The sequence below is a fragment of the Hemitrygon akajei genome, chromosome 11 (assembly GCF_048418815.1).
Source record: "Hemitrygon akajei chromosome 11, sHemAka1.3, whole genome shotgun sequence".
Lineage (NCBI taxonomy): Eukaryota > Metazoa > Chordata > Chondrichthyes > Myliobatiformes > Dasyatidae > Hemitrygon > Hemitrygon akajei.
The window spans coordinates 84,639,705-84,654,184 of NC_133134.1; the positions used below are offsets into that span (position 1 = coordinate 84,639,705).

The 14,480-nt window shown below is 55.0% G+C and overlaps 1 protein-coding gene across 1 annotated transcript in view; it reads right to left on the reverse strand.

Annotated features, from left to right (window-relative positions):
* Positions 1-1,382: 1,382 nt before the first annotated feature.
* Positions 1,383-14,480, reverse strand: part of LOC140735792 (tripartite motif-containing protein 46-like) — a 96,947-nt gene continuing 83,849 nt past the window's right edge. The window contains 4 exon segments of the mRNA XM_073061272.1: positions 1,383-5,622; positions 7,489-7,733; positions 7,735-7,860; positions 10,702-10,999. Of these exon segments, the coding sequence (XP_072917373.1) occupies positions 5,528-5,622; positions 7,489-7,733; positions 7,735-7,860; positions 10,702-10,999 (764 nt within the window). The 3' untranslated portion in view covers positions 1,383-5,527.

Below are 14,480 nucleotides of genomic sequence, written 5' to 3' on the forward strand. Positions count from 1 at the left end.
GTCCGTATCCCTCTAAACCTTTCCTATCCGTGTACCTGTCCGTATCCCTCTAAACCTGTCCTATCCGTGTACCTGTCCGTATCCCTCTAAACCTGTCCTATCCGTGTACCTGTCCGTATCCCTCTAAACCTTTCCTATCCGTGTACCTGTCCGTATCCCTCTAAACCTTTCCTATCCGTGTACCTGTCCGTATCCCTCTAAACCTTTCCTATCCGTGTACCTGTCCGTATCCCTCTAAACCTTTCCTATCCGTGTACCTGTCCGTATCCCTCTAAACCTTTCCTATCCGTGTACCTGTCCGTATCCCTCTAAACCTTTCCTATCCGTGTACCTGTCCGTATCCCTCTAAACCTTTCCTGTGTACCTGTCCGTATCCCTCTAAACCTTTCCTATCCATGTACCTGTCCGTATCCCTCTAAACCTTTCCTATCCGTGTACCTGTCCGTATCCCTCTAAACCTGTCCTATCCGTGTACCTGTCCGTATCCCTCTAAACCTGTCCTATCCGTGTACCTGTCCATATCCCTCTGAACCTTTCCTATCCGTGTCCCTGTCCGTATCCCTCTAAACCTTTCCTATCCGTGTACCTGTCCGTATCCCTCTAAACCTTTCCTATCCGTGTACCTGTCCGTATCCCTCTAAACCTTTCCTATCCGTGTACCTGTCCGTATCCCTCTAAACCTTTCCTATCCGTGTACCTGTCCGTATCCCTCTAAACCTTTCCTATCCATGTACCTGTCCGTATCCCTCTAAACCTTTCCTATCCGTGTACCTGTCCATATCCCTCTGAACCTTTCCTATCCGTGTCCCTGTCCGTATCCCTCTAAACCTTTCCTATCCGTGTACCTGTCCGTATCCCTCTAAACCTTTCCTATCTGTGTACCTGTCCCTATCCCTCGAAACCTTTCCTATCCGTGTATCTGTCCGTATCCCTCTAAACCTTTCTTATCCGTGTACCTGTCCGTATCCCTCTAAACCTTTCCTCTCCGTGTCCCTGTCCGTATCCCTCTAAACCTTTCCTATCCGTGTACCTGTCCGTATCCCTCTAAACCTTTCCTGTCCGTGTACCTGTCCGTATCCCTCTAAACCTTTCTTATCCGTGTACCTGTCCGTATCCCTCTAAACCTTTCCTCTCCGTGTCCCTGTCCGTATCCCTCTAAACCTTTCCTATCCGTGTACCTGTCCGTATCCCTCTGAACCTTTCCTATCCCTGTACCTGTCCAAGTATCTTTTAAATGTTGTTAATGTACCTGCCTCAGCACTTCCTCTGGCAGCTCGTTCCATAGACTGACCACCCTCGGGGTGAAGAACTTGCCCTCAGGTTCCTATTAAATCTCTCCTCTCTCATCTTAAACCTGTGCCCTCTAGTTCTTGATTCCCCCCCCCCACCCCCCCCACCGGGGAAAAGACCGCGTGCATTCACCCTATCTACACACCTTGTGTTTTTATGCACCTCTAAGATTCTTCTACTCCAAGGAATAAAGACCCATTCTCTCCCAATAACTCAATCTCTCAAGCCCCAGCAACAGCACTCTTTCCAGCTTAAAGGCACCTTCCCCAGAGCAGGGTAAACAAAACTGTGGACACTATCCCAAAAGCAGCCTCTCCAACATCTATAATGTAATCTCGCAAATTCAGTGCTCTGACTGATGAAGGCCAGCACATGAAATGCACAAAGGAGTTGGGCCGAAGCTGGGACCCTGCTTCTCCTACGCCCTCCAAACCCTCATTCCTTTTGCTCCTCTTAAACTTCAAGAGAAGTCGCACAATTATGCTGTGTAACGGCTTTGGAAGCAAAGTGCGTTGGAGGATCACATCCAATAGTCCAGAGGGTGACAGAACATTGGAAGTTTTAGTGTGGTTGTGATGCTGAAGGGGCGGGGCCAGATCTGGGCAGGGACCTGTCAACTTCTGGCCTCTGATCCCCTGCACCCCCACCATCTTCCTTCCCATTCCCAGATCTCAAAGGGCTAGCAATCCAACAGAGAACAATGGGATGAAGGGCATCCCTTTTGCCACTGCAACAATGTTAGTGGTGTCGTAGCCACCCACAACTTGTTTTCCACCCAATAGGCAGAGGGCTCGATTCTCCTGCAACACTTTACTGTAAAAATTTAACTGTGTACTTATCAAATATCTCTTTAGCTATGCAGTGTAGAATAATCCAGAAAGAAACACATAACGACAGGGGGTACATTCCAATGCATGTTGGTACAAGTGACCATTTTCTCTCAACCATCAGAAACTTCAGTCATTCCACTGAAACTCTGTCCTGCAGTGTCTCCCCCCAACCCGATCGACCCCGAAAGCCTCGGCTTTTCCTGTCAGAGGAAAGGTCATGGCTGTTATTGGCTGTGGCGATCAGAGATTGATCGGATGGTTGAGAAGATGTCTCTCCACCTCCTGCCCTTCAACCTCAAACCCTATACCCTATCAAAGAATCATGGTTTCCTGTGGCCATTACTGTTGATGGTGAATCCCAAGTTATTGATTAAGGGGGACTGGGTGATGGGAATCTCTCTTGAGTGTCAAGACCTTAATCATCATCAAACACACGCCTTGGGCTTGGGTCCAAAGCCAACACCTGGGATCGTGCGGTGGCTAGCACTAGGGATCGTGCGGTGGCTAGCACTGCTGCCTCAGGTCTCCAGAGATGCAGGTTCGATCCTGACCACTGCGTCTCTGTGTGTGCATGTTCGACGTGACCCTGTGGGCTGCTCCGGGGTTCCCTCCCACAGGACAACTACTCGCGGGGTCAGTGGATTAAATTGCCCCCTGGTGTGTGGGTGAGGGGTAAATTCTGGGGGGGAGTTGGCGGGAAAAGGGGAGAATGTAAATGGGGATGGGTGTAAATGGGTGGTTAGTATGGAGTGGATGGGCCAAAGGGCCTCTGTGTGCGCCAGATCGCTTGACATGTCAGCCCCATCCCAACTCGGGAGAATACTGTAACCATTTCTCCACGTGCTGGTGAATGATCCCACAATTGTGACCTGTAACAGAGACAGTGTCTCCCTTTTAATAAACCTCCCATTTAACCAGAGCACAACCATCACACCATCAACGGGAGTTGTGGGGGGGGGGGGGGAGGTCCTCATAACCTTGTCCGAGCACAGGACACAAATGGCAGACATGTCCGGAGGGGAGGAGTGGAGGAGGCCCCATGCAGCCAATCAGCAGAGGCAAACAGAAGGGCCTTCTGTCCTGGACATGCATCTGATTGGTTGGAGCTCAGCCACATCTTAGAGCCTCTGACTGAAGGAGCCAGGAGATTCAACAGAGACGGTTAAGGCAAAGAGGCTTAATTGAGTCACTCGGTTCTTGGCTGGTTACAGTAAATGGAAGTGACTGGCAAAAGAGAGAAGTGATAAGATTCTTCAGTAGCGTGAGGCAGATGCACTGTCAAGAGAGACACAGGAGAACCGGGACGATTTAAGGCAGCAGAGACACGCCGAGCTGAATGAACTCCCCTACTCTGACACTGATTCACTGGGCCCCCAACTCACATAGAAAGGACAAAGGTCTGGTTCCTGGCTAGCACGGCAGGAAGCTGGCAGCTTCAGTGGGTCAGTGTGAGACCTGCCTGTGCGCTCCGGGCACAATTCAACGTCCTTCCTTACTGGTACCATCTGGAATCTATACACATGCTGAATCAAACAGTCTACAGAATCTACTTGTGCGCAGAACGTAGGGACGTAGTGCATCAGTACACAGAATCTACTTGTGTGCAGAACGTAGGGACGTAGTACACAGAATCTACTTTTGGGACCTGCTGCAGCGGAGTCAATTCTATTTTGTATGGTACACTGCACCAGTCTGTAGAATTTAGTTGTCCTGCACTACAGCAGAATCCATTCCTGGAATGCACTACACCAGACAGTCCGCAGAATCTAGTTATGGGGTTATACCACTGTGGTATACTGCGTTGGTCCACAGAATCCACTTAGGGGGCAAATTACAGCAAGTCTGTTTCTGCGATGCACTGCAGCGAGCAGCCTGCAGAATCTACTTATAGATTGCACTACAGCAGAATGCATTCCTGTGACACGGTGCATCAGCCTGCAGAATCTACTTTACAGCAAACTCCAGACAGTCCACAGGATCTAGCTGTGCGGGGCACTGCAGCTGAACCCATCCCTAGGCACCCTGTATCAGTCAGTCCACAGGATCTAGCTGTGTGGGGCACTGCAGCTGAACCCATCCCTCGGCACCCTGTATCAGACAGTCCACAGGATCTAGCTGTGTGGGGCACTGCAGCTGAACCCATCCCTAGGCACCCTGTATCAGTCAGTCCACAGGATCTAGCTGTGTGGGGCACTGCAGCTGAACCCATCCCTCGGCACCCTGTATCAGACAGTCCACAGGATCTAGCTGTGCGGGGCACTGCAGCTGAACCCATCCCTAGGCACCCTGTATCAGTCAGTCCACAGGATCTAGCTGTGTGGGGCACTGCAGCTGAACCCATCCCTAGGCACCCTGTATCAGTCAGTCCACAGGATCTAGCTGTGCGGGGCACTGCAGCTGAACCCATCCCTAGGCACCCTGTATCAGTCAGTCCACAGGATCTAGCTGTGTGGGGCACTGCAGCTGAACCCATCCCTAGGCACCCTGTATCAGTCAGTCCACAGGATCTAGCTGTGTGGGGCACTGCAGCTGAACCCATCCCTAGGCACCCTGTATCAGTCAGTCCACAGGATCTAGCTGTGTGGGGCACTGCAGCTGAACCCATCCCTAGGCACCCTGTATCAGTCAGTCCACAGGATCTAGCTGTGTGGGGCACTGCAGCTGAACCCATCCCTAGGCACCCTGTATCAGTCAGTCCACAGGATCTAGCTGTGCGGGGCACTGCAGCTGAACCCATCCCTAGGCACCCTGTATCAGACAGTCCACAGGATCTAGCTGTGTGGGGCACTGCAGCAGCCCGACTACAGGGATCCTGTGCTACAGGACAGCAAGAGTCTGATAAACTGCAGAAGCTCGCTGTGCGATGCACTACAGAGACCACCCTGTGGTGCATTGCAGAGTCCACACGTGCAGTCCTGGGATGCAGGGCTCCCCACCCTGGGCTCCACAGACCCCTGGCATTGAAAAAAGAGGTTGGGAGCCCCTGGTCCAGAGTCTGCCGAGTGATGCAAACCCAGGCGAGAGGGATCCAGTGATCACTGAGGGCATTCAGAGGTGAGGGAAGGTGCAAGAATGACAGATGCTTTGGTGCCCAGTGGCTGCATTTCCGGGGGGAGGGGCTCTCGTGTAGCACCACATCACAAACCCACTCACTCTTCCCTCTGGTGAGACGAAACACAACCCCACTCTAAGGAGCAAAGAAAACCCATCAACACACAATTCACCCCCCTATCCCCACCTCCCTCCTGCGCTCATCACTCCAACAGAGCACTGACATGTGCCCCTCCCCGTTTCCCCCACCTTCCCTCCCCGCTCCCACCACTTTAGCTTCCTTGCACAGGGATATTTGCAACTCCAGGCTGTGGACGCCGGGGGAAATCGGGGGGGGAGTGTATTGACGTTGAGCTTTATATCGGCGTTCCAGAATCCGGACGAGGGCACAGAACAGCAGAAGGTAGGGATCCGGGGGTCCAACCTCCGAAGGGGGTGCAGTTGTTCACAGCTAAAGGGGGAGGGGGAAGGGGGCAAATCACAAACGGGTTAACACAACCTCGAATACATTAGGCTGGTACAATAACAGGCTAAGTCTCGTGCTCCTCAGGATAATTCTGTCCCAATGCCTCCCCCCACAAGGAAGTGTCCAGAGGAGAGTTCCAAAGATGTAGGGACTGAATAATGGGGAAGGGTAGAGCAGGCTGGGACTTCATCCATCTCAGCACAGCAGACTGAGGCGTATATAATCAGGAGAGGCAGAGATAGGACAAATTCCCACAGACCTCTCCCCATGGTCAGGCATCGAGAACAAGAGGGCACAGGTTTAAGGTGAGAGGGGAGAGATTTAATAGGTGTAGGTAAGCTGTCAGTGCACGGTGGCACAGTGCTTAGTGTAATGCTACTACGACCAAGGTCCAACTCCTAAACGTTCACCCCATGACCGTGTGGGTTTTCTCCCAGTGCTCCCGTTTCAGCCCACATTCCAAAGACGGAAGTGTTTCCTTTCCTATCCGTGTACCTGTCCATATCCCCCTAAACCTTTCCTATCCGTGTACCTGTCCGTATCCCTCTAAACCTTTCCTATCCGTGTACCCGTCCGTATCCCTCTAAACCTTTCCCATCCGTGTACCTGTCCGTATCCCTCTAAACCTTTCCTATCCGTGTACCTGTCCATATCCCTCTAAACCTTTCCTATCCGTGTACCTGTCCATATCCCTCTAAACCTTTCCTATCCGTGTACCTGTCCATATCCCTGTCCAAGTGTCTTTTCAATGTTGTAAATGTACCTCCCTCATAAAACTTCCTCTGACAGCCTGTTCCATATACGAACCACCAAATGTTTGCCCCTCAGGTTCCTCTCCCCCTTTCATCTTAAACCGGTGCCTTCTGGTTCATGATTCCCCAGCCTGTCTCTGCCTCTCCCGGTCTGCTGCACTCCAAGGAATCAAGTCCCAGCCTCCCTTCTCCACCTCTCTCTCACTCCTTCAGTCACAGCCCCATCTTCACAAATCGGCACTCTGGATATTTCCAGTGAAGCAAAGAAACACGGCAGAGTCAACGAAAACTGACACACAAAGAGCGACAAACCAACGTGCAACAGGAGATAAACACACAAGCAAAATAAAACAACAATAAATAATATGCAGAACTTGAGTTGTAGAATCACTGACAGTGACTGTATAGAATAGGGAGTGGAGGTCATGGGACCCGACAGACTGGGAGTGGAGGTCAGTACAGAGACAATGGGCTGAAAGGCCTGTTTCCCTGATGTGCAACACATACCAAATGCTGGAGGAACTCAGCCGGTCAGGCAGCATCTATAGAGGTGAATAAACTCTTCAGGTTTCAGGCCAACGCCATTCACCAGGACTGGAAAGGGAGGGGGAGAATCCCGAGTAAGAAGGTTGGAGGGGAGGGAGAGACTGGGGGGCGGGGGGGGGGGGTGAAATGAAGTAAGAAGCTGGAAGGTGATTGGTGGAAGAGGTAAAGACCTGAAGGAGGAGGAATCTAATCGGAGAGGACATTGGATCATGGAAGGGGGGGGGGGGGGAGGGGAAGCGGAGGATGGTGATATGCAGATGAGGGGATGGGGTGAGGGGGAGTCCAAAATGGGGGAATGGAGAAAGGTGGGTGAGGGGGGGTGGAGTTATTGGAATTTAGAGAAATGAATGCTCATACCACCAGGTTCTCCTGATCTGCAGAGTTTCTCCAGCACCTGCAGAATCCCTTGTCCTTATGTTCCGGGCCCGCCACGCTGCGTCTCCAGGGACGGGGGAGGACGCTGGCTGTGGTTTTCAGACCGGCTTTTGGAATGGGAGAAGAGAAGCTCGTCCACGGAGTTGTCCACCCCCACCTTGCACCAGCCCTCACTCACCCTTCTGGACGGTGCCATTCGGGGCCTTCTGCTCAGACTTGGCTGTCACCAACTCCTGGAGGTGGAGGGCACCCCCCCCGACGAAGCAGAAGGCGGGGCAGACGGGGCCACTGCAGTCCACGGCGCATTCCCACAGGCTCCGCAGCGACACCGCGTCGTAGAAGGTCACCCGGCCCCTCTCGTAGTCCAGGCAGACACCCAGCCGGGAGGGGAGGGGGACCGTGCCCCCGCCGGGGTCACGGGCGGGCGGGTGGTGGCGAGCCTTGTGGCAGCAGCACCTTGCCCATGCCGATGGTCAGGAAGGCGTACGGCGGAGAGGCCTCCACCGTGGCGTCCTCGGCCCCACTGTCGTGCCCGCTGTCAGGATCGTACCTGCGGAGGGGTGGGGTCACGCCGTTAAAGCTCGCGGCAGCGATGAGGGCGAATGAACGAACCCCTCCCGGCAATCTCCACGCGCCTCCCCACCACAGAAATTATCCCGCTGCTGTCAGGAGACTCTGCTGCTGTTTCAAATACAACGTAAAATGGAAACAGATCATCCTGCAATGAAATGCAGAGACTCTGAGGACTGCAGGGGAGGGGAGGGCACTCCACAGATTGTAGGGGCCGGTGGGGGGAATAACGCTGTGTGGACTCTACAGACTGCAGGGGCCGGCAGGGGCAATGTGGTTACAGAGCTGTGCAAACTACTGGGGTGTGTTTGCAGAATAAACAGACCACTTGGCTGATACACTGACATTGTACAAGTAGATTCTGTGGGTTTGTGCTACGTACACTAGATATAAACTGTGCCATTGTTCACCGTTCAGAGACTCTGTAGACTCTACCGTATTCGGCAGGAATGTACCATAAAGTAGACGGTTTGGCAAGATGTACCAAAGAAATATACATTCGTAGTAAACTGTGTAATTAAGGGACTTTCTTTTGGTTGCTTCTCAATGCAAAAAGGTTACAGCTGGTCTTTAAGATTTTGTGGTCATCACTTACGATGAGAGAAGCAGACGGTCACAACGGCACGAGGGGAAATGGCGAGTCAGCGTCCTGGGAATCCTGTGAGGATGAAGGGCCGCCTCTTGGACTGAGAAGACGCTGCCCTCAGAAGCTGACCGCCATGAGGCTCTCCTCCATGAGAGTGAGGGAGAGGCCTGAGGGGTGGAGCTCAGTAGGAACCCAGACCTTTTGGAGGGTAAAGGGCAGCCTGACCAGAATTAGACCAGGTTTAGTGAGGAAGGCTGAGGGAGGAGGGAAAAGAGAGGAATGTGTCCCCTTTGATTCAGCACGGAGGTGTGGGACGTCCTAGTCCGGATAAGGAGCAGCTCCGAGATCCGGATCCCCGTACACCGGGGGGGGGGGGGAGGAGCCCGTGTGTCCCAGAATAACATCGCTCCAGTCTGGGCACTCGTCAGTCCTGGACAACCCCTGGCTGAGGGCGACCCAACAGCCCGTGGCAATCGTTGTGCAGCTCCAGACTCACAAGAGCTACTGACCGTGGAGCCCAGAGCGCAGACATCAGCAGACTCTTCTCCTCTCGATGTAAACACAAGCGGTCCCTTGTCCCAGCCCCTATGACACTGCTCTGGGCTCCTCGGATCACTGGTGAAATCCCCCTCTCATCCCCAACTCACCACCCGCAACCTCCATTAAACTTCCCCACAGTCCCCAAACTCAGTCTCCTACCGTAACTATAAACAGCCCCATCAAACTCCACACCCCCCCCACCAGTTAACAATAAGCTTCCCTGTCAGTCTCTCCCCTCCAAGTAGCTCTAAATATCCCCAGTCTCCCCCGTATCTATAACCCTCCCCGTCAGTCTCCCCCGTATCTATAACCCTCCCCGTCAGTCCCCCCCGTATCTATAACCCTCACCATCAGTCTCCCCCTGTAACTATAACCCTCCCCGTCAGTCTCCCCGTAACTATAACCCTCCCCGTCAGTCTCCCCGTAACTATAACCCTCCCCGTCAGTCTCTCCCTGTAACTATAACCCTCCCCGTCAGTCTCCCCGTAACTATAACCCTCACCATCAGTCTCCCCCTGTAACTATAACCCTCCCCGTCAGTCTCCCCGTAACTATAACCCTCCCCGTCAGTCTCCCCCGTATCTATAACCCTCCCCGTCAGTCTCCCCCGTAACTATAACCCTCCCCGTCAGTCTCCCCCTGTAACTATAACCCTCCCCGTCAGTCACCCCCCGTAACTATAATCCTCCCGTCAGTCTCCCCCTGTAACTATAACCCTCCCCGTCAGTCTCCCCCCGTAACTATAACCCTTCCCGTCAGTCTCCCCCCGTAACTATAACCCTTCCTGTCAGTCTCCCCCCGTAACTATAACCCTCCCCGTCAGTCTCCCCTGTAACTATAACCCTCCCCGTCAGTCTCCCCCGTAATTATAACCCTCCCCGTCAGTCTCCCCCTGTAACTATAACCCTCCCCGTCAGTCTCTCCCGTAGCTATAACCCTCCCCGTCAGTCTCTCCCGTAGCTATAACCCTCCCCGTCAGTCTCCCCGTAACTATAACCCTCCCCGTCAGTCTCCCCGTAACTATATCCCTCCCTGTCAGTCTCCCCGTAACTATAACCCTCCCCGTCAGTCTCCCCCATAATTATAACCCTCCCCGTCAGTCTCCCCCTGTAACTATAACCCTCCCCGTCAATCTCCCTGTAACTATAACCCTCCCCGTCAGTCTCTCCCATAGCTATAACCCTCCCCGTCAGTCTCCCCGTAACTATAACCCTCCCCGTCAGTCTCCCCGTAACTATAAACCCTCCCCGTCAGTGTCTCACAACTATAATACTCCCCGTCAGTGTCCCACAACTATAACCCTCCCCGTCAGTGTCCCACAACTATAACCTTCCCCGTCAGTCTCCCCGTAACTATAACCCTCCCCGTCAGTCTCCCCGTAACTATAACCCTCCCCGTCAGTCTCCCCCTGTAACTATAACCCTCCCCGTCAGTCTCCCCCGTAACTATAACCCTCCCCGTCAGTCTCCCCCTGTAACTGTAACCCTCCCCGTCAGTCTCCCCGTAACTATAACCCTCCCCGTCAGTCTTCCCGTAACTATAACCCTCCCTGTCAGTGTCCCACAACTATAACACTCCCCGTCAGTGTCCCACAACTATAACACTGTTACACTCTCCCATGTAACTGGGCAGTTCGGACCCAGTGGGCAAAGATTGAGGGTCTCTGGCGGGCAGCACGAATCACGGGTCGAGTACCTGGGGCTGACCACGTCTTGAGGGACGTGGAACCACTCCTGGAGCTTGCTCTCCAGCCCCACGCCGACCTTGGCCAGGTAGGAGCCGGGGTCGACCGAGCAGGCCCAGTAGTGCTTGCCCTGGGTCAGCGCCACGTCCCCGATGACCAGGTCAATGGACAGGTGGCAGGAGGTCATGATGCGCTCGGCCGCAAAGAGCATGGGGACGCCGGCAACGCTGCGGACAGCCCGCTGGTCCTTGCTGATAATCACGCGGTCCTGGGTAAAGCCCCACTTGTTCTCCAGTAAGAAGTGGAGGACTGGAGGCCGAGATGAGGGGAGGGTGGCGGGGAAATGAGATGAGGCGAGGGCAGCGGGGGAACAAGAGATCGTGAGACCAGAGAACAATGTGAGAATGAGAGAAGGGGAAGGAGGAGGTGAAAGATGTCATCGAGACACAGACACAGAGAGAGAGAGAGAGAGAACAGAGCAGAATCAGAAAACTGGCTGATATCCAAAGCAGCTGCAGTTCCGGTCAGAAAAGCAGAGAGTGAAAGAGGGATTTCATCTTCCGTTACATCATGATGGTGCAATGGGAGCTTCACTCTGTGTCTGACCCCGGGAGTGTGTGATGGGACGGTGTAGAGGGAGATTCACTCTGTGTCTGACCCCGGGAGTGTGTGATAGGACGGTGTGGAGGGAGTTTCACTCTGTGTCTGACCCCGGGAGTGTGTGATGGGACGGTGTGGAGGGAGTTTCGCTCTGTGTCTGACCCCGGGAGTGTGTGATGGGACAGTGTGGAGGGAGCTTCACTCTGTGTCTGACCCCGGGAGTGTGTGATGGGACGGTGTGGAGGGACGGTGTGGAGGGAGCTTCACTCTGTGTCTGACCCCGGGAGTGTGTGATGGGACGGTGTGGAGGGAGTTTCACTCTGTGTCTGACCCCGGGAGTGTGTGATGGGACGGTGTGGGGGGAGATTCACTCTGTGTCTGACCCCGGGAGTGTGTGATGGGACGGTGTGGAGGGAGTTTCACTCTGTGTCTGACCCCGGGAGTGTGTGATGGGACGGTGTGGAGGGAGTTTCACTCTGTGTCTGACCCCGGGAGTGTGTGATGGGACGGTGTGGAGGGAGTTTCACTCTGTGTCTGACCCCGGGAGTGTGTGATGGGACGGTGTGGAGGGAGTTTCACTCTGTGTCTGACCCCGGGAGTGTGTGATGGGACGGTGTGGAGGGAGTTTCACTCTGTGTCTGACCCCCGGAGTGTGTGATGGGACGGTGTGGGGGGAGCTTCACTCTGTGTGTCTGACCCCGGGAGTGTGTGATGGGACGGTGTGGAGGGAGTTTCACTCTGTGTCTGACCCCGGGAGTGTGTGATGGGACGGTGTGGAGGGAGTTTCACTCTGTGTCTGACCCCGGGAGTGTGTGATGGGACGGTGTAGAGGGAGTTTCACTCTGTGTGTGACCCCGGGAGTGTGTGATGGGACGGAGTGGAGGGAGATTCACTCTGTGTCTGACCCCGGGAGTGTGTGATGGGACGGTGTAGAGGGAGCTTCACTCTGTGTCTGACCCCGGGAGTGTGTGATGGGACGGTGTGGAGGGAGTTTCACTCTGTGTCTGACCCCGGGAGTGTGTGATGGGGCGGTGTAGAGGGAGTTTCACTCTGTGTCTGACCCCGGGAGTGTGTGATGGGGCGGTGTAGAGGGAGTTTCACTCTGTGTCTGACCCCGGGAGTGTGTGATGGGACGGTGTGGAGGGAGTTTCACTGTGTCTGACCCCGGGAGTGTGTGATGGGACGGTGTAGAGGGAGCTTCACTCTGTGTCTGACCCCGGGAGTGTGTGATGGGACGGTGTAGAGGGAGTTTCACTCTGTGTCTGACCCCGGGAGTGTGTGATGGGACGGTGTGGAGGGAGTTTCACTCTGTGTCTGACCCCGGGAGTGTGTGATGGGACGGTGTGGAGGGAGCTTCACTCTGTGTCTGAGCCCGGGAGTGTGTGATGGGACGGTGTGGAGGGAGCTTCACTCTGTGTCTGAGCCCGGGAGTGTGTGATGGGACGGTGTGGAGGGAGCTTCACTCTGTGTCTGAGCCCGGGAGTGTGTGATGGGACGGTGTGGAGGGAGCTTCACTCTGTGTCTGAGCCCGGGAGTGTGTGATGGGACGGTGTGGAGGGAGCTTCACTCTGTGTCTGACCCCGGGAGTGTGTGATGGGACGGTGTGGAGGGAGTTTCACTCTGTGTCTGACCCCGGAAGTGTGTGATGGGACGGTGTGGAGGGAGTTTCACTCTGTGTCTGACCCCGGGAGTGTGTGATGGGACGGTGTGGAGGGAGTTTCACTCTGTGTCTGACCCCGGGAGTGTGTGATGGGACGGTGTGGAGGGAGTTTCACTCTGTGTCTGACCCCGGGAGTGTGTGATGGGACGGTGTGGAGGGAGGTTCACTCTGTGTCTGACCCCGGGAGTGTGTGATGGGACGGTGTGGAGGGAGTTTCACTGTGTCTGACCCCGGGAGTGTGTGATGGGACGGTGTAGAGGGAGCTTCACTCTGTGTCTGACCCCGGGAGTGTGTGATGGGACGGTGTAGAGGGAGTTTCACTCTGTGTCTGACCCCGGGAGTGTGTGATGGGACGGTGTGGAGGGAGTTTCACTCTGTGTCTGACCCCGGGAGTGTGTGATGGGACGGTGTGGAGGGAGCTTCACTCTGTGTCTGAGCCCGGGAGTGTGTGATGGGACGGTGTGGAGGGAGCTTCACTCTGTGTCTGAGCCCGGGAGTGTGTGATGGGACGGTGTGGAGGGAGCTTCACTCTGTGTCTGAGCCCGGGAGTGTGTGATGGGACGGTGTGGAGGGAGCTTCACTCTGTGTCTGAGCCCGGGAGTGTGTGATGGGACGGTGTGGAGGGAGCTTCACTCTGTGTCTGAGCCCGGGAGTGTGTGATGGGACGGTGTGGAGGGAGCTTCACTCTGTGTCTGAGCCCGGGAGTGTGTGATGGGACGGTGTGGAGGGAGTTTCACTCTGTGTCTGACACCGGGAGTGTGTGATGGGACGGTGTGGAGGGAGTTTCACTCTGTGTCTGACCCCGGGAGTGTGTGATGGGACGGTGTGGAGGGAGTTTCACTCTGTGTCTGACCCCGGGAGTGTGTGATGGGACGGTGTGGAGGGAGGTTCACTCTGTGTCTGACCCTGGGAGTGTGTGATGGGACGGTGTGGAGGGAGTTTCACTGTGTCTGACCCCGGGAGTGTGTGATGGGACGGTGTAGAGGGAGCTTCACTCTGTGTCTGACCCCGGGAGTGTGTGATGGGACAGTGTAGAGGGAGTTTCACTCCGTGTCTGACCCCGGGAGTGTGTGATGGGACGGTGTGGAGGGAGTTTCACTCCGTGTCTGACCCCGGGAGTGTGTGATGGGACAGTGTGGAGGGAGTTTCACTCCGTGTCTGACCCCGGGAGTGTGTGATGGGACGGTGTGGGGGGAGATTCACTCCGTGTCTGACCCCGGGAGTGTGTGATGGGACGGTGTGGAGGGAGTTTCACTCTGTGTCTGACCCCGGGAGTGTGTGATGGGACGGTGTGGAGGGAGTTTCACTCTGTGTCTGACCCCGGGAGTGTGTGATGGGACGGTGTGGAGGGAGTTTCACTCTGCGTCTGACCCCGGGAGTGTGTGATGGGACGGTGTAGAGGGAGCTTCACTCTGCGTCTGACCCCGGGAGTGTGTGATGGGACGGTGTGGAGGGAGTTTCACTCTGCGTCTGACCCCGGGAGTGTGTGATGGGACAGTGTGGAGGGAGTTTCACTCTGCGTCTGACCCC